At 43.7% G+C, this 23980-nt stretch overlaps 1 protein-coding gene across 1 annotated transcript; it reads right to left on the bottom strand.

Annotated features, from left to right (window-relative positions):
• Positions 1-1492: 1492 nt before the first annotated feature.
• On the bottom strand, positions 1493-23546 carry gpr83 (G protein-coupled receptor 83). The gene is made up of 4 exons (XM_056260080.1): positions 23054-23546; positions 21050-21175; positions 20764-20897; positions 1493-1988 (listed from the first exon to the last, which is right to left on the bottom strand). Exons 1-4 carry the CDS (start codon positions 23369-23371, stop codon positions 1511-1513), a joined length of 1056 nt encoding a protein of 351 aa, XP_056116055.1. The 5' UTR covers positions 23372-23546; the 3' UTR covers positions 1493-1510.
• Between the last annotated feature and the right edge of the window lie 434 nt (positions 23547-23980).

Below are 23980 nucleotides of genomic sequence, written 5' to 3'. Positions count from 1 at the left end.
CATAATTGATTATCCAATAAACATTGTTTTATGAATGCAGAAAAGGAAGTAAAAGATGTAATATTTCTTAAATTTGTAGGTATAGTATTCCAGGCATGTGTAGCTCTAATCGAAAAAGCTGACTGCCCAAAAGCACTCCTTCTATATGGTATACAGTCCCCTCTAGTAGTAGCTCTAGTAGATGACTTAGGCCTATGATTTTCTAGCTGTTAGGTACATTTTCTTTCTTGAAAAATAGAACAGAGTTTCAATGTAACATCTTGTACCTCCTGTATTTATGTCATCTCTTCCATGCAACAGTTTTTTCGAAGGAGATGGGTTTAAGTGTCATTTCTACCGAGATGAGGAAAGGACTAAATGACAGCCGTGGGTGGGATAAAAATGATAAACCGCATCACTAGGATATGAGACTGTTAACTGCTCTCATATGCAAATATGCGTTTATTAAAATAATGGAATCCTAAAAGAGAAATAATAACAAACGTAGCAATTCCAAGAGGGTCCTCACTAGGGCTGTTTTCGACTAAGGATTTTCATAGTCGAATCTGATTCGTTAGATTTTGCCGTAGTCGACTGATAGTCGAACCTTTTTTTTTTTTTTTTTTTTTAGATAGCAGCTAGACGTTCGGTTGAATAACTGTTCGTCTGTTATAGGACAACTCGCTCTACGTTTATTTAAAATGAACAGCAAGACAACTAGAAGTGAATGTGCTTTCCATTAAATGAATCCTTAACAAAATAAAAAAAACGTTGCAATGAACGTGCTTTGTTTTAAATAAATCACACACAGTAAACAAAACCTTAACAAAAAAACTTTGCAATGAATTTTGTAATTTAGACGCGCAAACTGCGAGCCGGTGCGGTGAGACGTAGTAGCCTACATGCTCGGGCAGATTCGGCTTGAAGTCGTTCATCCTCGGATGCGGCGTCGCGCGCGCTGTTACAAAAAAAAGCTGTGCACACAGCCAAGCGAAATGGGGTCTTGCCGGTCTTGCGCACCCAACGCGTCATTTTTTTTGCCGTGCGCACCTTCACGCTCGTGCGGACGCGTCGAGTAAAAACAAGGCTTTACTCCGTGTCAGCGCGCGCTCTGATCGGTAAAGGTGCACAGACCTCTCCCGAATCATCTCCAGCATTCAGCCTCCGACGCACCACTAACTCCGCCTCCGCTTCCCTTGTAAGATGATATTAGTATTTAAACATTCTCTATGATAAAAAATGTTTGTAAAAAATATTTGACTAGCACGGTTTTGCCGGTTATAGAGTTCTAATGACGGTGTTCAACTATAACCGTCGGTCTCACGGTTATATAATAACCGTCACACCCCTATTGGTTACATAACACTTCCCTACTATTCGACTATGAGGTTCACCGTCGAATCAGACCTCTCCGAATCGAATCGTCGAATCCTCGACTATTAGAAGTCAGCCCTAGTCCTCACAGCATCGGTGCTCGGGCCCTAAATATGAAATGGTGAAAATGGAAAATGGTGAAATCTTGGGCGCTTCCTTAGGATTGCTGGATGGCATTGCCCTTGACAATACGGCCAATTAGAGGCAGGGCTCTGAGTTCCGCACGAAAACTGTGATTGAGCCAACAGTATATGAAGGGGTTATAGCAGGTAGAGCTCATGGCCAGCCAGTGGAAAGTAAAGTACAAGGCATTATTAGCCTGGATCATTTTACTTGACAGCAGTACAACGTAACAGTTTAGAGGAAACCAGCAGACTGCAAACACAGCCACCACTGCGATCAGCATTTTCAAAGTCGTCTTCTTCCTCCTGCGATGAGCGACCGATTGAGCCAGTGTGACATCACCGACGGCATTCCGGAACCAAACCTTCTTGGCCACCACGAGGTATGATAAGGAAATAATAGCTAAAGGCAACACGTAGAGGAGGACAAAGGAGGCAAGATCCAGATATTTCCAGAAGAGATCAGAGGGATGAGGGAAGCTGGGCAGACATACCATCCGTACTCTGTTATTGCTAAAAGAGTCAAGAAGAGAAATCTTTTAAATAGTTCACTCACAAAATGAAAATTCTATCATCAATTACTCACCCTCATTCCCTTTCGTTCAGCCACTCCGAGTTACGTCAGCAAAACAATGCCATGGGTCTGCGGAATTTGCATAGCGCAACTCCGCCCCACCGCGTGGGTATAAAAGGAGCTGCGCGGCAATCTCGCATTATGTTTTTGTTTTCTGCAAGCCTTTCTGAGTTCTTCAGCTACGAGACGAGCGACTCTTCAGTGCTGTTGGTGTTACGAACGCCGTCGTCTTAGTGGCCCCTAATGTAATAACAAATGATAATTTTGCGGGAAGTGAATCAATCAAAACCAACTTTAGCTGGAAATAACATTATTCAAAAATCGCTATAAAGCCAAAACAATCTCTGTTACCGTAAATTGTATGTTTATCTCTGTAAAGCTGCTTTGAAACAATCTCCATTGTTAAAAGCGCTATATAAATGAAGATGACTTGACTTGACTTGACTACAGCGTGTTCCAGCGAGATCACATTACCTGCTGCTGGTCTGTGCAGTGATCTGCCAACAGTGTGTATGTTTCTCCCTGGGCGCTTCAATACACTGTTGAGTTTTTTTTTTTTCTCTCCTCTCTAAAAGAGCAGCACGTCTTTCTAAAGATGTCTCGCCCGTGTATTTCTGGGTGCGGTAGACAGGTTTTGTCTTTTGATGGGCACGATCGCTGCCTGGCGTGTTTGGGCTTAAATTACGCTCAAGTAGCGTTCGTGGATGCGTCATGTTGCGGGAACAGGACCGTCGCAATGTTGCGATCGAGACTCGATGACCTCTGAAGAGGTAGAGTCCTCTCTGCCACACCCCAATCTATCCCTTCCGTGAGAGGGCATACTTTGGCTGGTGGCCAGGGTGATCTGAGGGTCACGGTGTGGAACAAAGCTCCGACGATTCCTCCTCGGACCACACCCTCCTCCAGCACATTGCAACCCGTGAGGTTGCCGGATGAGGTCGCGGGCCAGTCTACGGACGCGCCCCGCGTTTCATTCGGTGCTCCAGAGGACGATACCATGCCTGTTGCCGCATCACAAGGTGGGCAAGAGTCTTCTGGAGATGAAGACTCGGCTGTGCTGCCTCCTTCTGGTATGTCAGCATTGTCGGAGTCTGATCCAGAGTTGACTGCCATGCTTTCCTGGGCAGCCGCGAGCATCGGGATTGAGTGGAACCCTCCGCCCTGTCCTGAGCACTCGCGGCTGGACGATTGGTTTTTGGGGGCGGCCAATACCTTTCTTCCCGGAGGTGCATGAAGCGGTCATGCGGTCCTGGAAGTCTCCTTTGACTACCCGTGATCGTTCATCGACCTCTTCCACCTGGTGGTGGCTAAAGGGTACACTGGGGTCCCCCCGGTGGAGCGCTCTGTGGCAATGCAGTTGTGTCCCCAGAGCGCTTCTACCTGGCGCGGTGATCCAAAGCACCCCTCCAAAGCCTGTATGTTTTCGTCTACTCTGGTGGCGAAGACTTATAGAGCTGCGGGGCAGGCTGCCTCCTCACTGCATGCTATGGCCATCCTCCAGGTCTACCAGGCCAGGGTGCTCAGAGACATGCACGAGGGTAGGGCTGATCCAGGGCATATGGAAGAGCTGCGTGCTGCCACCGACCTCGCTCTACGGGCGACGAAGGTGACCGCACGCTCCCTGGGTCAGGTGATGTCCACATGCGTGGTCCAGGAAAGGCACCTGTGGCTTAAACTGGCTGATATGTGGGAGGCTGAGCGAACACGGCTCCTCAACTCCCCCATATCCCAGGCTGGCCTCTTCGGACGCGGTCGAGGACTTTGCCCAACAGTTCTCGGCCGCCCAGAAGCAGACTGAGGCTATTAAACATATTCTGCCCCGGCGGCCAGCTGCTGCCTCCACCCAGCCGCTGGCTCAGACGCCTCAGTCCGCCCACCGCCGAGGGCGCCCTTCTGTGGCCCTTCCCCCCCTCCCGTCCGGCCCTAGCAGCAGCCTTCACCCGGGCCGCACCGTGGAGGTGGCCACAGGGAGGTCTTCACGAAAGTCGTCGAGGCAGCCCATGTGCCACTTCGGCAACACTGGGTTTGCATCCTGAACTATCTCGACGACTGATTCTAGCTCACTCGGGCCTGCCGTCAGACCTTCACCCCATGGTCGAACCTCTCCTTTCTACGGGCCTTAGTGAACGAGTGTCTAGGCATGTTGTTGTCTCAACAGATGCCTCTGCCATGGGCTGGGGTGCCATGTGCAACGGACATGCTGCCACGGGCTCCTGGACAGGACCCCAGCGCCTTTGGCATGTCAATTGCCTCGAGTTGCTGGCAGTACGTTTGGCTCTGCACCGTTTTCGAATGTTGGTCAAGGACCAACTCGTACTAGTCCGTTCAGACAATACGGCGACAGTAGCGTACATCAACCGACAAGGTGGTCTGAACTCCTGCCGCATTTAGCAACTTGCCCGCCATCTCCTCTAATGGAGTCAGAAGCGTCTGAGGTCACTTCGAGCCATTAACATTCCGGGAAAGCTGAATCGTGCAGCCGACGAGCTCTCACGATTACGGCCACGTCCCGGGGAATGGGGACTCCATCCCCAGACGGTTCAGCTGATTTGGGAATAGTTCGGCGACGCAAAGGTAGATCTGTTTGCCTCCCCAGACACTTCCCACTGCCGCTGGTTTTATTCCCTGACCGAGGGGACCCTCGGCTCGGATGCATTAGCGCACAGCTGGCCGTGGGGCCTCCACAAGTATGCGTTTCCCCCAGTGAGCCTACTTGCACAGGTCCTCGTGCCGGTTAACTCTCACGTGATCTTGAGACCTCGGCCTGGATACGTGCCCAAGGTTCCCACTACTCCTTTCAGGGATCAGGTAGTGAACCTGCAAGCGCTGCCCTCGGAGGAGGCAGACCCAGCCTTGGCACTGCTCTGTCCAGTACGCGCCCTCCGTGCTTACGTAGACAGAACGCAGTGTTTCAGGACCCCAGACCAGCTCTTTGTCTGTTTTGGTGGGAAGCTGAAGGGAAAGGCTCTCTCCAAGCAAAGGTTGTCTCACTAGATAGTGGACGCCATTGTCTTGGCTTACCAGATGCAGGGTCAACCATGCCCCTTGGGGTGAAGGCACATTCAGCGCATGGCATCTCGCTAGCAGACATCTGTAGAGCTGCAGGCTGGGCGACACCCAACACTTTCGCGAGATTCTATAATCTCCGGGTAGAGCCAGTGTCCTCTCATGTAGTCGCTTCCACTAGCCAGTAATGTAAGGTATCTGGGGTAAATCATTGACTCTGTCCTGAACGCAAATAAAGCACATTCTTCCTAAAACCCAAAGTTTTTAGGATTAATGAAAATTACTGGACTTTGGTGCCAACAAGTCTGCTCCTAACACTTTTACGACCCTGCGACACTCGCCAGAGACTAACCCTACATTCTCCCACTCACGTAGTCCAAGCTTCAAAGGAATTCCAGAGAACCCCCCCCCCCCCCCGTTGGGTGCTCAATGCACGCAGATACAAACACACACACATATATGAACTTTTACTACTCTCCTCATTTAAAGACATTTACTGAGGTATATTTGATATGTTGTTATGTTTGTCGATTGCCCAGGTCCTATGAAGGGATCTATGAGTGTGTGTTAGTTTAAAACAAACTACAAGGGCAGTTAATTATGCTTTTAATGTAACTTTGCAATATAACTCTCCTTAAATGTCTTTCTTCCTATGTTCAGAATCCTTGTGATCTGACAAGGTCATTTATGTAATTGAACAAGCCATAAAATGTATTTTACTATGTTTTACCATCTTTGGAATGATTCTGAACATATTCTGACTGATCGTAAAACCTGTGAATGCGGCCATAATTTAGCTTTGACAAGACAAAGAGAATTTTGCCGCCAAGAGTTTCGTTGAATGTCATTGGCCAGTTCGCACCTCAGAGGTGTGGACTCCAGTTCCTTTAAAGAGAACTGGACTCGCTCTTCCTGTCCCTGTCTTCCCTCTCTGGCTGGTACCCTGGACTGCTCTTCCTCCAACATGTGACGCGCGCTTGACTCTCTCGCTCGCTCATACTCTGGACTCTCCCTTCCTTCATCATGTGACTCCTTGGTCCATCGGGACCTCGTGTTCATGCGATGACCCATCTTTCCTTTGTTTGTCTAGTTCAGTTTTATTTTCCTTTTTGTATTCTCCTTTGTTCATTCTCACCGGCGAGTGAAATGAACTTAGTTTGAATCATTTCTTTGGCAACACCTTCAACGGACGATTTGAACATCCCGCCACACGGGCGCGCCGGAAAGGACCTCTGACCGGGTTCGGAACACACACACACGTACACGAGAGAACATGATCAGCAAGTATTCGTTTTCCTACCGAGATCTAAATACTGCTAAGATTGCCTGCCCTAATTAGGGTACGATTTGACTCTAGTTGTCTCTCTTGACGGTTCTGTGTCTGTGATGAAGTTTGCCAGATCTCTCCAGATCTTCTCTCTCTCTCTCTCCCTCTCTGTCTATCTCACATGATTTTTCTCGATCATCTCTCTCTCTCTCTCTCTCTTCCTATATGCATTCTCCTTCTTAGATGTTTTATTGTGTTTGTAAATACATTTATTCCTTGTAACGTTTATTAACCGTATACGTAATCACCTTTATTAAATACATATATTCATTGATTGATTCTGCCTGTGCTCATACTTCAAATCACTTAAATGTTTCGATCAGCTACAAGCTTTGAAATGCTATAATACTTTAAATAGTATTGTGACAAAACAGGAGAGCTATCTTTTACGGCCGTAAAGATCGTCTCTTCCTGCGAGTCTCTTAAAGGTAATTTCTCTGTGGAAATTGATGAAGATCCATGACCAGTTTGCTGGACAAACAGATTATTCGATACTAATTAATTCCATTGAGGAGTATCCTGAGAATCTATATATTCTAGACAATTTGTATATGAATATTGAATTATAATTCGTTATGATTTGATTATTGATAAATAAAATTGATCTATCTTGCCGATCTGTATGAATAATTGATTATACATCCATTGTATTCAGTCGTTCATAACAGATTGGCAACGTAACCCCCTTTGCCGGGTGATTTTTAACATGTATTGTTATCTGGGTCAACCCCGTATCAATAGTTATTAATTTGTAATTACTAAATATTGAATACATATTCCCCAATGGCCCAAATACTTTACAGTTTGGTGGAGAAAATGCTTAGCACATTTTAAATTTGTTTATGAGCAATTCAGTTTCAATCTATGTGTATATTGTTATTTAGTATTGTACGCGCGTTTCGAATCGTGAGCCAAAGCGCGCAGCGCGAACTCACTGACTAAACTGAGTAAAGGCACAAAGCCGAATTCAGGTAAGCACATTAACAGCTGCTAAATATGTCTTAACATTTTAGTCACTGTTAATTGCTAAATTAAACTGCAGTTATATTAATAATATTAAAATTGCCTCTGTAAAGACGCGCTACATTTTAATATTAAAAACTCCCCTGCCCGAACGAGATTCTTCTAACAGGGTGAAGACAAGATTTAGTGAAACGATGCTCTTTCACTATTCTTAAAAAGGCCTTATAATCGTTAGATTAACGATAAACTCCTGGTTAAACATTGACGTAGCTACTCAATTGTAAAAACCTAAAGCATATTTAATCATAGGTGCTATTTGATATATGTTATGGGAGTCGAAAAACAGATGAATAATTCCTGTTTTCTCTCGCACAACGCAGCGACGAATCCTGCTAGATGTGCTTGTAAAACATAGCACCGAAAAAATCCAACACTGAAAACATTTTTCATCATAAATGCTATTTGATAAATGTTATTTGGATACGAAAAACAGATGCCTAATTCCTGTTGTCCACAATTTACGTGTAGTGCAGCGAAGAAATCCTGCCACACACTTTTGTGAAATATAGCACCAAAAATCCGCCGAGATTTAAAATTTTATGTTTGTGATCTATGCAGTAACGGGGCGTGCCCTTAGATTTGAATCACATTTGAAGCAGGCTGGTTGTTATTCCGCTGACAAACACAAGAGGGCAACCTTTAAGTGTGTGACAGTCTCAAATTACTACCACGCCCTGACTTCACCCCGCATGAACGAAAATTGCCCCATCGTGTGGGCATTCGCAAACAGGTCACTCTGTTCTAAAAATTCTCTCGTTCTTTTTCATTTTCCCTGTGATTATGAACTTTGCAGTCTAACTTTCAATATATATTCGCATTGGAAAGCTTTGCTTGTGTTAATATTGTTGAACGTTAGATAGTTCTCCTGCCTCTGACTGTTTGTACTTGGCTTGAGTTTGATTCAAACAGGATTTGGATTAAAATTTAGAGTGAAGTCTCAGCTCAGACTCAGCCACTGTTTGACCCACTTAGAGGGAATTAAGCCATCTAATGGCCGTCTCCTGCTAGGTCGGTTCGCAGCTGTCAAGTCTCTTCACTCTCTCTTTTCAATTCTGTTTTGAATCACTCATTGCTACTTCTCTCTTTGGATTATTTCATAATTATTAATGATACCTTGCAGTAATCTTGATTATTATCAGAGATAATCCTGATCTTTAACTTTCGGTACACGCTTATTTAAATTGAGTTTAACAAGTTTAAATTTTAATTTAAATTAAGTTTGTCTATTCAGCCCTCTGATTTACTATCAGATATAATTCTGATCTTGAACTTTCTTTACACGCTTATTTGAATTTGGTTCGAACAACTTTGAATTTAAATTTAAATTAAGCTCCATGGAGATTAATGATACTTCACTGCTATCATTGGTGATTATCGGATATTTTTCTGATTTTCCTTTTAATTCTTCTTACATGCTTATTTAAATTGAGTTTAAACCAGTTTGAATTGCAATTTAAATTAAGTTTGTCTTTTTCAACCAGGGTGACCACCGAGAGGAAGCACTGCGCCCCCTTTGTGGCACAAACACGCCACTACAGCTTACCTCCTCCTGTGTCATCCTGCGTTACTTATTAATACTTCTTCTTTTGGGGTTGGGTTATTCTGATAAATTAACATCATTGTCATAATTCCCTTTCGTTTACCATTATTCGGTAAAGCCTTTGCCTTTATTTCTACACACATAATTACTCAATTTGGTTAAACAAGAAAGCCTTAATTCACTTTAAGTTTCACTTGCTAAATCCTGTTCTGTATTTGTACGTAGAATTCCCTAGGGCGCTGTGGTGATTCGACAGGCATCTCTGGTTGGTTTCCGGCAAGCTGGTTTGTCTGACCGGCATTACCGACGCGGACCGTGAGTGAGTCTCGGACTTTTCTGTCTCTTTCCATTTGGTGCGACACATAAACTGTGTCATCCGCAATCTGGCACTCCAAAGTCGCAGATTGTTTGAGAGGAACGCACCTTGGTACAGATGAACAGAGAGGCCCGGGGACACGGCGGTTGAGTGTGGGGACGACGGAAGGATTAACCACGACGCTGGCTCCAACCAGAGTGACCGCAAGTCACCCAGGCAAACTAAATAAGGTAAAACCCATCTGGATAGCAGGCTCAGGCCTCCTTATCCCCTGTAACACTCTCTGTGTTAGTATATCTCCCATTTCTTTACAGACCTATTAATTTGTTTTGTTTCATTTTACTGCAATCTTTTCTATCTCGCTATTTTTCCGTTCTGTTGTGATTTGTTTCTTTCAGTTCACCTAGAGACAGAGCCTATGAGAGACACCCAGAAAAGCTAAATAACAGATCGACCACTGAGCAGCTAGCGTCACCACGTGACCCCCTAGGCTGCCGCCCTGTCAAAATCTTTATTTAGGCCCTGCGCTGACCTACGCAAATTGTCCCAATCTAACTGTCTGCATCAGTTAGCCAAAATTCTCATAGACGGCATAGCCCGTATTAGCATAATTCGTTAACTGTAGAACGAACTTGCCTTGGTCTCTTTGTGTGTGTGCTGTGTTTCTCTCGCCCACAGTGAGCCAGTATGTCCCGTGCCTCCAGTCCCGCAGCCCACTGGGACAACCTTGACACATGGCTGACAGCCATGACGGCTACCTTCCTGCCTGAGGACGCTGGTGACTCAGAGCCCCCGAGCCAAGAGCAGCTGGACGTCGACTTGGACAAACTGATGGAACACGATCCAACCCAGAGCTACCGATACAAAGACTGGGCCAAAATCGTTGGACATCTCGCTCACACACTTGTCAACCAGGCACGGCTCAGCGAAAGACACGACATCAACCTGGAGCAGGAAGCCGCAACGCTAAAGCTTCAAGTGGAGGAGGCCCGGAGGAACCAAACCCACGCTCAGTCTCGTCTGGACCAGCTACTCCTTGAGACCCACGACCAGCGCGGGAAAAAGGATGCAACAGACCCAGAGCTACAAGAAAAAGTGGAAAAACTCCAAAAAGCCCTGTCTGATCTTCGTCTGGACACAGACCAAAAATAGCAGTCGGAGAAAGAAACCAGAAAGGAACTCGACAAGAAACTCCGACATGGTGAAGCTCTCCTTGCAAGAGCAGAGACTGAACTAAAAGAAAGAGACACTAAAGCCAAGGCCTGCAAAAAACACTTGCAAGCGGCCCAAGCTAAAATCCACCAGCTTGTTCAGCAGAGACACAATCTCGAATACGAACTTGACATTGTCCGCACAGAGCTGAAACACTCGTATAGACAGCAGAGTGACCGGGAAGGGGAAACACACACCACAAAGTTTCCCCTGACCAGCCGTTCCGCATCTTTCAGCCAAGAGCTAAGAGCTGAAAAGGGGGGCGAAAGTCCACCGTTCAAGACACCACCAGCCAGCGCACAAGAACCCCCGCCAGCAGCAAGGAGGGGGGCCTTCAAGAGAACCCCTGCCCCTAACCACGGCACGGCCCCCAAAGAACTTGACAAGCTGGCCAGACACATCCCTACGTTCACTCCGAACCCTGCAGGAGGCCACGACGTGCATGCCTACCTGCAAGACATTGACTTTCACTTACAAACTGTCACCAACGCGACCGCTTGGGACAGATTGTACCTGCTAAGAATTACGTCCAGTCGTGATGTGCGCAGCTTCCTTGACCGTCAAACAGAGACTATCAAAACGGACTACCAGCAGCTGCAACAAGCTTTGATCCGTGAATTCTCTGATCCAGAATCAGACCAAGGGTTGTTCACCGCCTTGGACCTACAGCAGGCCCGACTTGAAACCCCACAGACCTACTACAGCCGACTCCGACAAGCCTACTTCGGAGCACGGAACCAGCCCTATATGGAAGAGGATGTCAATTTCAGAACTTTGTTCCTTCGAAATCTGCATCCCACAGTGAGTCATCACTTAGGCATCCTGGCCTGTCCCCGTAGCATGTCTACCCAACAGCTACGAGACTTGGCCCACAAAGCTCACATTAAGCAAAATATTGTGTCCGAAAAGACTTTGAAAGACCACACAATCTACTCTGTCTCTGAACACTACTCAGAGCTGCCTCTAGAGGGCGCCCCACGACACCACAGCCCTTTTCACAGAGAGTCAGAACCGTTCCAGGCCAACAGAGGGCAGCACAACTGTGATGGTGCGCGTCCTAGACACCAGAGCGAGCGCTCTGAAAGATTCTGGGAAACCAGCCGGCGACCCAGAAATAGCCGACCCCCATCACCAAGAACCCCAAGCCCAGAAAACAGGCCATGGAGCCCCTCTCGACATGCCACCGACGAGCCCAGGTCTGAGCCCACATCAGATAGAAATCGTATGGCCCCGTCAGAGACGGCGGAGATCCTGAAGGTGCTGAAAGAGCTTCTTCACAGGAAACTTCACAAGGGACACAGGAAGGATGAGCCCGACGTCTTGTGTCTAAGCGTAAGACCAAGCACCCTGAACACTGCTCGTCGGCCACAGGCCACAGAGCCAGCTGTCACATCACAAAGTGACAGCATCATCCAGCCACCTCAGCTGACAGCTGCACTTCCTGAGCATGACAGCACAGTTTCCCACAACTGGGTCCAACACCACAAAGGACCAGGAAAGGCTGTTTTGGTTAACTGCCTCCGCAGCGAACCACCCGAGACCAGCCCTAACCACCCATTGATCACCACAACAGCCCCAATGCCAAAACTTCTGGGGACCTTATTCGAAAAGGGGGTGGCCCGGAAACTGTTCCTTGCTGTCACGCTGGAAAAGGAGGTGAGGCTTGAAGCCCTGGTCGACACGGGCTCAGACCTCACTTTGATTTCAGCTGAACTTTTTGAAAGACTCAGATTCAAAGCTAAGAGACAAGATCGAACTCTCACATCTCAAACGTGTGAGCTGACTGTGCAGTCATACAGCCAGAGCGACATTCGGCTCGAACAGGTAGCTCTCATTCACCTGACAATTGGTCCTATGTGGTTAATCCACCCGGTGTACATCTCACCAATGGACACTTACCCACTTCTAATTGGCAAAGACCTGCTAGATCGCTTTGAGCCTTTACTGGACTTCAAACAGCTGAAAGTTTGGGCTCAAGTTCAGGAACCTCTCCCCCTCCCATCAGACAGGTCACCTGTGCCAGACTGTCAGGTCACAGAGGTCACGAGAACTCCCGCAGAGCCAGATTTCAAGGTCACCAAGGTCACGGGAACTCCCGCAGCCAGCCATGAAGACACAGCCTCAGCACCACATGAAGGTTTGAATTCGCTACCCTGCACCTTCCAGCTCACCAATGACAATTCAATGCCCACTATGAGAAACCACCTCTCATACCCCTCCAACCACCCACGCAAGGCGTCTGAACAAACAGACAACCGGTGCCCCAGACCAGTGCAGTTCACCAAGCACATGCTGCGTGCACGGGACAACTTTACGTGTTCTGCACCTGGTGACATCACTGCGCCACAGCTTGTGATGCCACAGTGCAAAAGGGGGGTCATGCCAGTGTATGCCCACGATGCACCATGTGCTGCCAACCGCAGCACCAGAACACCGAAGCAAGTGGCATACCGGCGTCCTCGAAGCGAAAAGACTGTCCTAGCCAAGCAAGGACGACACTCGGTGAGATCTTTCCTCCCTTTCTCTCTCCCTCTCCCCTTTGTCTTTTGCAGGATGCTGTTGTGGTTCTTCATCCGGTGCCTCCAGCCAACCAGAGGAGAGCCGCAATCGGACATCTCACCAGGTCCGGCAGCAGGCATCGTCCGGAGAGAACAACCGGGAATCCTTATCACCAAGCACAGGACCCACACCCAGAAAGTGTGTGTTCGACGCGACCCACGCAACGTCTACAGAGCACCTCACCCCAGCACAGTAGCCCAATACATCTGGACCCATGCCCGATGGACAGAGGACTCCCTCGAACACATGCTCAACCAACGTGATAAAATGACTGTCACACAAGCGGACTTAGGTGGACACAACCGCCGTTCCAAACGGTTCCTGGTAGCTTTGCTCGGAGCCGCCGCTGCTGTCGGAACTCTGTTCAACGTTGACATGTCCAGTGTCAACGCAGTGAACCTAGCCACCGTGAGACGGCATGTGACTGAAATTCAAACTGAGATCCCACTGCTAAAAGAGCAACTCACAACACAGAGTGCCTCCCTGCAGATCACTGACAAGACATTTAAGGGAACCGTGGTAATTCTCAACACCCACAGCGTTCTGCTGAACCAGACAGTGAACTCGATGAAACAGCTGGTTACTGTTTTCCAGAAAGCTCTGATGACAGACATGCTACGGGAGGTGACCTCCCCCATTGCCAGCCTAGCCATGGGTAGAAATCCACCGCACCCGATACCCTTAAGCCTTGTAAACACCGTGCTGGCTTCCGCCATCACCACACCAACTGACCCTCTACAAATGCACCTGGCCCCGAACCGGCACATGTGCACCTTGACTAAAGACATTCATTATCCCTGTCCTAGCAAACCCTTCCTCAGAGACAACACTGACGGAATCTGCGGGTTGCAACCCATGATCAGCGACACCCGCTGTCCTGCCAAAGCCACGCCTCGCACTCAAGTCACCAAGACGCAAGCAGAGATTGCAGGTGATAGGTGGCTCATTAACACTCCTGTGCGCACAGCTACACTCACTTACGATCAGCACGACACTGTCACCCGTGTCACCTTGCTCAACCAGAGCATGTGGAGTCGAGTACTGAAAGGGGCCATCCCAGCTAATTGACATTGCTCCTATCGACACAGCCCTCCAAGCTTTGTCTCGACTACCCATTCTGACTACCTCACCTGTTGTCCAAGCCTGGACCGCAGCCGACACTGCACTGTGTACCTCTATGGTAGTCAGACACACCCTGACACTGGGCTTGGCCTTCATCCTATACAGGAGACTGAACGAGATGCAAACATCTTCAGCCAAGCTCACGAAAGGTTTCGGGCGAAACCCGCAAAAAGGGGGTGCCAAGTCAGAGACCAGGCCAGAGGCAGCTTCGAACCTCATAGAGCTGAATCCTCAGCCCTAATAACCACCTGCTGCATGAGTCATGATTCACCTGCCATCCGCCTATTGTGATGTGTCGTCCGATGATGTCCACAAAGGGACGTCATCGGACGAAAAGGGGGACTGTAAGGTATCTGGGGTAAATCATTGACTCTGTCCTGAACGCAAATAAAGCACATTCTTCCTAAAACCCAAAGTTTTTAGGATTAATGAAAATTACTGGACTTTGGTGCCAACAAGTCTGCTCCTAACACTTTTACGACCCTGCGACACTCGCCAGAGACTAACCCTACATTCTCCCACTCACGTAGTCCAAGCTTCAAAGGAATTCCAGAGAACCCCCCCCCCGTTGGGTGCTCAATGCACGCAGATACAAACACACACACATATATGAACATTTACTACTCTCCTCATTTAAAGACATTTACTGAGGTATATTTGATATGTTGTTATGTTTGTCGATTGCCCAGGTCCTATGAAGGGATCTATGAGTGTGTGTTAGTTTAAAACAAACTACAAGGGCAGTTAATTATGCTTTTAATGTAACTTTGCAATATAACTCTCCTTAAATGTCTTTCTTCCTATGTTCAGAATCCTTGTGATCTGACAAGGTCATTTATGTAATTGAACAAGCCATAAAATGTATTTTACTATGTTTTACCATCTTTGGAATGATTCTGAACAAATTCTGACTGATCGTAAAACCTGTGAATGCGGCCATAATTTAGCTTTGACAAGACAAAGAGAATTTTGCCGCCAAGAGTTTCGTTGAATGTCATTGGCCAGTTCGCACCTCAGAGGTGTGGACTCCAGTTCCTTTAAAGAGAACTGGACTCGCTCTTCCTGTCCCTGTCTTCCCTCTCTGGCTGGTACCCTGGACTGCTCTTCCTCCAACATGTGACGCGCGCTTGACTCTCTCGCTCGCTCATACTCTGGACTCTCCCTTCCTTCATCATGTGACTCCTTGGTCCATCGGGACCTCGTGTTCATGCGATGACCCATCTTTCCTTTGTTTGTCTAGTTCAGTTTTATTTTCCTTTTTGTATTCTCCTTTGTTCATTCTCACCGGCGAGTGAAATGAACTTAGTTTGAATCATTTCTTTGGCAACACCTTCAACGGACGATTTGAACATCCCGCCACACGGGCGCGCCGGAAAGGACCTCTGACCGGGTTCGGAACACACACACACGTACACGAGAGAACATGATCAGCAAGTATTCGTTTTCCTACCGAGATCTAAATACTGCTAAGATTGCCTGCCCTAATTAGGGTACGATTTGACTGTAGTTGTCTCTCTTGACGGTTCTGTGTCTGTGATGAAGTTTGCCAGATCTCTCCAGATCTTCTCTCTCTCTCTCTCCCTCTCTGTCTATCTCACATGATTTTTCTTGATCATCTCTCTCTCTCTCTCTCTTCCTATATGCATTCTCCTTCTTAGATGTTTTATTGTGTTTGTAAATACATTTATTCCTTGTAACGTTTATTAACCGTATACGTAATCACCTTTATTAAATACATATATTCATTGATTGATTCTGCCTGTGCTCATACTTCAAATCACTTAAATGTTTCGATCAGCTACAAGCTTTGAAATGGTATAATACTTTAAATAGTATTGTGACAAAACAGGAGAGCTATCTTTTACGGCCGTAAAGATCGTCTCTTCCTGCGAGTCTCTTAAAGGTAATTTCTCTGTGGAAATTGATGAAGATCCATGACCAGTTTGCTGGACAAACAGATTATTCGATACTAATTAATTCCATTGAGGAGTATCCTGAGAATCTATATATTCTAGACAATTTGTATATGAATATTGAATTATAATTCGTTATGATTTGATTATTGATAAATAAAATTGATCTATCTTGCCGATCTGTATGAATAATTGATTATACATCCATTGTATTCAGTCGTTCATAACAGATTGGCAACGTAACCCCCTTTGCCGGGTGATTTTTAACATGTATTGTTATCTGGGTCAACCCCGTATCAATAGTTATTAATTTGTAATTACTAAATATTGAATACATATTCCCCAATGGCCCAAATACTTTACAGTAAGTAGGACCTGCTCGGTGTCATCGCTTGCTGCGCCATTCCACTCCACGGACTGGATTTGTGCGCTATTTCACTCAGATGAGTTCTCCTTAGACCCTGAGTTCCTCCTTCACTGTCGATACGGTCACCAGAATGCATGCCCGGTTGGTCAGCCCTCGTGATTGGCTAGGTGCTTCCATGTGCAACCCCCACATGAGTATTTCTACGGTAAGTCTCCAACAAGCACGTGTCTTTCCCTCGGCAAGACCTCTTGCCATCTCGAGGTTGAAACTTTCAACCCTGCGGGCTGGATACCTCTGAGTTTTCCTTATGCATCCCGTACTCAGGTCATATGTGTATTTTAAGTCATCCCTGCGGGTAGGCGCTGTGTTACATATTCTACCTGGGATATGCTACCTAGTGTACCTCTGTATTCTTGCGTTAAGCCTAGCCCTTCGTTCGTGTTAGTCTCACGACAGGGAGCTCAGACTTGCGGATGGCACTGGAAGACAGCCGCTGTGGCGTGATTGAATTGAGACCTTCCATTTCGTCAGTCACTGACATAACTCTGAGTGACTGAACGAAAGGGAACGTCTCGGTTACGTATGTAATGTTACATCCCCCTGCCACAACCACTGTACCGCTGGAACAGCCAGTAGTTCAGTCTCGGCTCCTCAGCATAACATAATGCGAGATTGCCGCGCAGCTCTTTTTATACCCACGCGGTGGGGCAGAGTTGCACTATGCAAATTCCGCAGACCCATGGAATTGTTTTGCTATTGGCTCGTATTGTAGAAGTCGAAGGTGATAGGCTTCTAAGCGAATCCCCCATTTCGTCAGTCATTGACATAACGTCTCCGTTCCCTCCTCAGGGAACGAGGGTTACATACGTAACCGAGACGTTTTCTGCCAAACCCATAAGATTTTGGTTAATCTTCTAAAAAGCCTGGTTTATCCAAAGGTTTTTTTTTCTCTCCATCCTGTCACCTGATGAAGTTTCAGTTCCTTGCAACTGTAGTCTTTGGCTTGCTTAGTTGGGGACACTTAATATTCACCAATATTATTGACTTGACTGCACTGAAAAAATCTGTATTGTATAAAGCGCTATTTAAATAAAGGTGACTTGACTTGACTTAAAACCCTGAGAGGTTTTTGTCCCAAGTCTTGTGAAGAGATATGGGCCCGGTTCCCCAAAACGTTCTTATCGCTAAGTAGTTCTTAACCTATTTCTTAACCTCTCTCTTAACCTTATGGCACGATTCCCGACACGTTCGTACGCTAAGTATATCTTCTGTAAGTCACACTTTCATAAGGTTGGTCTGGACCATTCGTAAGCTCTCTCTTAGCGTTGTTTGAGCTCAAGACACTAGTCGCCGCCACTGTGCAGCAGTCTTTAGAAATCAGCGCAGCACAGTACAAGTCAAACTATGGTATGTTGACAATGTTGTGTCTCAACAATGATTTTATATTTTATGGACATTTTAAGACTAATAATAAAATAGGTTCGCAATGGATACAGGCCTATTTATGAAGTTGACTTTATTTGGTATCAGAACTAATATGGTGGTAATTAGCCGAAGCTATTTCGTAATGTCATTAAAGAGTTTAAATTGGCAATCACTTTTGATAGGCTAATTAAAATCTGGCAAACAATTTGGCTCTAAATGGCTAAGATCTATAAATGGGTAAGCATGGTGGTGTCTAGTAACTGACCAACTATATGTCACATTTTTTCAAAACTCTACACACAATTCCCAAAACTTCACACACAAAATGCAAAATGCCTCACATCTCCTTCAAAAATGTCATAAACACATGTAAGAATAAAACATTTGCATCAAATGGCAAACATTTATTTCATAATAGTGCATTTTTGGATATACCTTGTAAATATTGTTTTTCTAAATCTAAAGCTCTTTGGTCATTCTTACACTTATATCTACATTTCAATACAATGTTCTACAGTGAAAGTAATCTTCTGAGAGGGGTAACAAGTACACTGTAATCACCAATGCAATGTAGAAACAGTAAATATTTATTAGGCCAAACATTACTGTTGTATACAGTAGCATACAACAAAACCATAAACATATGTAAACCAAAAGTATATTCTTTAGAATACAGTAAAGAACACAATTGAGTGTGGGGGGTCTCTGTGTTGGCATCCATTGTTCAAACAGGTAATCTGACCTTTGACCTATAGGCTTATACTACAGTAAAGCAGTGATTGGTTAGTGATCAGTAAAGCAATTAGTGTTTGCACATATGAGGAGTGTGTGTGTGACCTGGTGAATAAGTGTAGCATTTCGATTGGTTGTGTTTGGAAAAGGAAAGCAAGTAAATTCCTGCTAGATTTTTGTGTTTTAGGTAGAGAATTGTATGTAGTGTTTTGAAAAAGTGTTTTATGCAATTGAAAACTGAGTCAAAGGCTGAGAAATAGCTTATGGTTTTGTAGATTTGGTGTGTAGGTTTGCATTTTGAGTGAGAGGTTTCAGGGCCGGAGTGGGACTCATTTTCAGCCCTGGAGTTTCATGCCTTAGACCGGCCCACTTTAGTTCCCGACTGTCTATATTAAAACAATGTAATTAAAACCTCAGTATATAAGTCTGCAATTGTGCACTCTTCTGTACAGCCTTGTAATTCATTGCATTTTTTCAAAAATATAATTTTCTATTCAGTGCAAAAGCCGTACACAGGGTTTTATAAATACAGAGGTCCCAAAAGTGATCTTGCCCGGGGGCATATTATTTTTCCACTGTCATTGTCAAAGAACTTAGGCTATCTGTGTTAAATGGGAATCCATTGCAATAAAGTTATTCTCATTCTGGGCACAGTATTGCTTTACCTGCTCTCCTCTCTCATCTCCATCTCCTTCTCTCGTTCTTCTTCTCTCGGTCTCTTTATCTTTACCTGTAAATATCCCCTTCCCGAAGCTGAGCTTTGATTGATACAGTCTTTGCAAACTGATTATTTATGTCGGTCGTTTAAAACTTCTATCGTAAAACAGCTGTTTAGTTTTGCCACTTGCATCTTATCTCGTGAAGCGTCGCGTTGGGATTCGCGCGCGGCTCGCGCTTCTGTGAACAGAAATCCTGCTTTGATCGGTCATCTCAAACATTTTGACATATCACAATTTGATAATTTAATTAATATATTTTACTGATAACTTAAACTATGTTAAAATAAATATTACTGGAATAATTTGAGGAATGTTTCATTTGCATATAACGTGTTGTCTTTCTTAACGCCGTAATACACCTTCGCGCGAAGTGGAAAATCGATTCCTGAGCAATCGATGCCAGCTAATTCAGCACCTTCACTTGGGACAGCGCCTTTGTAACGTCGAACGTAAGAGGCAAGAAGCTTCCTAAGGGACACTTCGGGGAACACACTTAGGAACTTAAACAACTTTGGTAAGATATATCTCTCGAGTCTTCTTAGCGCGCTAAGAGTGAGCGTTATCGGGGAACCGGGCCATGATCACTTTATATGATTAACAGATTTAATTTAGGCTTTTATTTACATCTAAACATTCATCAACATAAATAAACAAGGCACACTGGTAAACATGGAAGCTCAAACATACATGTGTGATGCACAAGAACCAATGAGGTTTGTTCTAGCATATGACACATGCACAAGCTTCTGTGTTTGTCAAATTTGATGTGCGCTATGTCCAAGACCTGGATTAAACAGCTTGATTTATATGGATTAGTTTTACGAAGCCTTTGTGACCTTTCAGATCTTTTACGTGTTGGTTACCTGGACATTCAATGGAGGGACAGAAACCTCTCAGGTTTCGTTAAATATAATTGGTGTCTCGTAGTTTAACCAAAGTCTTATGGGTTTGAAATGACATGAGAGTGAGTAAATGATGTCAGAATTTTCATTTTTGGGTGAACTAACCATTTAACGTCACACTGTTGTTAATGAGGAAAAGCGTATTATTTTTCATTGTTTTAAGTAATTTCATGTAAAATAATTAATAAACCATGATAAACTAAATTGCATTGTTCAAGCTCATAACTAGAACTCATACAGTACAATCAAGGATGACAGATTAAATACAATGAGAGGCTTCACTGGGCAATAAATGTATCTCTCTGAAGCACTTATCTCTCTATTCAGGCAGACTGCAAACACTTCCAATGATTTGAAGGTTTCCCACCTTGAATGCAGCTTTTTTATATTTATATTTTTTAATTTAACAGTGATTTCTTGTGCCCCTGCACTGTAAAAAGTTTTTCAACATGACTATAACATTATCATTGTTTTCATCTAATTAAATTGTCACAAAGTCATTTTTACTTGATTTTCACAATAAATAAGAAACAATAAGAGAAAATTCATACATGAATTCAAAGCGCAGCAGTTTCTGGTAGATGGCATGAGGTAAAGAGAAGCAGGACCCCATCAGCCAGATGGCACCGATCCAGGATACGCCCTGAAGCCGAGACATCCGCTGTTTCATTGGATGCATCACCACCTGATGGACAGCAACAATCCCCAATCATGACTGCACAGTGCACATTGGTATGCACCGATTCACTGAGTTTTGATAAGAGGTGTAAAAAAGCTATTCACTCTAAAGGTTTCATTGATAATATTTTACAAAAGGCTGTTTGTGAGAACACTTACCTGGTGTCTATCAATGGCGATGGCAACCAGTGTAAGAACAGAGACATGGACAGAACAATACTGTGCAAAGCGGCTCACATGGCACATCACCTTCCCGAACACCCATGTACTGTAAACAAACCGAACCTGAGAGAACAAGTAAAGTGGCCTTGGATCCAGATGCATGTAAGAATTATAAAGCATGCATCCAGTATGTTCACCCCCACCCACTCACAGAGAGATGAATCATGCACATTCTCTATATAGTCTTTACCAAATAATTTACCATGCTATAGAGACAACACACCAAAACTCTACTTTGCATTATGCAGCATAATCCTACTCTTTTGCAAATGCTCTGTTTTGTTTGGAGACACCACCACCAAACACCAGTACATTATTAAACTGCTTCATATAGGCCTATTAATCGGCTCAGTGACAAATAAGGATGTCCAAGAGGATATTTGTGAGAAATCTTTTAGAAATCCTGTTTTTAACCCATGTGTCAAGTTCTTAAACATTCTTATTCTAGTTGGATATATGATTTTAAGAACATTATTGTTTGTTTGCTTTTACAAATATTATGACTTAATGTGTCTAAAAATGTCAAGTGCTGTAGGAAAAAAGTGTTAAATACTTAATAATTAGCTATTCACGAGTGTACAACAAACATTTTCAAAAATGATTTATTTATTTATTTTGAAAGTAGCCTACTTAATATCAAATGAAAATACTCAAGTCAAAATAAACTCATAGTCAAAAAGGTGAAATGTTCAATTGTTTTCTTGTCACATTTTTGTTTTCTTTTGTTGGTTAGCCCACACATAGATTTGGCAGAAAAATATTAAGAAATGTAATAAATGAACTACTTAGGCTATATGCTACTAAGATTTCAAGAATTTCAGCCTTTATATTTTCCAATCTAAGGACAGTTACACATTAACTTTAACCCCCACAAAAACATTGAAATTACTTTTTTAATCTGATATTTGCAAGCATGTCTGCCATTGAAGGATTGTTTTCTTGGTAACACTTACAATACGGGTGCACTAATATGCATTAATTCATGTTTAACTAATGCACAGATAAAGAGTTATTGTATAACTCATGAAGAACAAAACCATTAATTAATTATTACTGCATCAGCAACTAATAAAGAGTCTATATGATTAATAGATTAAGTAATACATGAATTGATATTAATTCAATGTGTCATTGTGTATTAATTCCTTAATAACATATTTTATTAATAGTGTAAATTAATGTGTTAATTACCACAATTAGTCAAAGCTATGCACTTCAACTACCAGTTGTCTGCTTTAATTAATCATTAGTTAATGATTTGCAAAGGTATCATTATGTTATGACTTTACTTGTTGAGGCACATTATTATTAACTAGTCATTTAGTAATTGTAGTAATTTACACATGAATTTGCACTAACAATAACGTAATTAATCATGTATTAATGCATATTAGTGTACCTGTATTATCTGGAAGTTGAAATACAAGGCTTTGGCTCATTCTGGAATTAACATATTAATGAACACTATTAGTAAAAAAAAAAAGAGTTAATAGGGAATTAATCCACAATTACATATTTAATTAACATAACAATGCATGTATGAACTAATACATTAACCTTACAGACTCTTAATTAGTTCCTAATGTGGTAATCATTAATGAATAGCTTAGATAATCATTAGTTACACATTAATTCAGTATTATCTGTGCATTAGTTAAGCATGAATTAATGCTTATTAGTGCACCCGTATTGTAAAGTGTTACCGTTTTCTTTTTGAGTGAATTGTATTGTTTAATGCATTTTGAATAGACTAGCTAAATCCAAGATTAGATTAGTAGGCTACTATGAGCGATTGACCTGTAACAAAATTGTCTAGATTTTGAACTGCATAAAAATGAACGAGTAGCCTAATAATTGTATTTTAATACAAATAAAAATAAAACATCAATATAGCCCATTGTTTTCTTATTAAGTGAATAAGTGAAACTCGTGTAAACTTACCAGTGTAAAAGGAGTGTTGAGGAGAGTTATAAGGATGTCAGCAATGGCTAAATTCATGATGAACAAACTTGTCACTGAGTGCATTCTTTTATTCTTAATAACAACGTGACAAACCACCACGTTTCCGAAAAGCGAGATGAAGATAATAACGGAATATGAGACGACGAGCAGCGCTCTGATAGTCGGTCTGTGGGATTCAGACTCGTAATTCGATCCTCTCTCGTACATCGCGTCCAAAGAGAAATTAAAAAACGTAGAGAAATTCTGAAAGAGATAAAACTGCGAGAATAAATCTAAGGAGGTGTTTATGAATGTCATCGTAACGAGATTATCCGGAGCAGGTGCAGTGTCAAAAACACCAAAGCGCAGTTCTGAGTCACTTTTGGACACAGTTCGGTGGTGTTTGAGTCAACATGCTGCGAGTCAAACGCTGCGCCAGCGTCAAATGATGCGGATTGGATGAAAGCCACGGTCAGTGATGCGTCTCATCCTCTGGCATATTCTAATCACAATCTTTGCTGCCACTTCACAGACTCGCACACATTCACCATCACCACTTCTCAGCAGTATGCACCTCACTAAAGGTCACTTTTAATTGAATAATAACTCAATAAACCCATCTGGACTTCAATCAGACAAAAGTAACAATTAAAATGGAAATGTGTTGAGTATGGAAGTAAAATAATGCCTCATTTTTTTTAAACAAAAAAGCCTGTTGAATTGCACTACTTGAAAAAAAAAGGCATTGCATTAACAATGCTTGCATTTTAATACATTGCATTTTTAGGGCTTGCATTTTTATGGGATGAAATTCAACATGGTTGAATATTTAAGCTGTGAATATTATAAACACATTTTCATTATTAAAAATGCAATAATCCATATTCATCTTTCATATTTCACTTCCAAAATATTCAAACGGTTTAA

This window comes from Rhinichthys klamathensis, unplaced genomic scaffold, assembly GCF_029890125.1.
Source record: "Rhinichthys klamathensis goyatoka isolate OS25496 unplaced genomic scaffold, OSU_Roscu_1.1 h1tg000172l_1, whole genome shotgun sequence".
Classification (NCBI taxonomy): Eukaryota; Metazoa; Chordata; class Actinopteri; order Cypriniformes; family Leuciscidae; genus Rhinichthys; species Rhinichthys klamathensis.
This window is presented reverse-complemented; position numbering and strand designations above follow the sequence as displayed.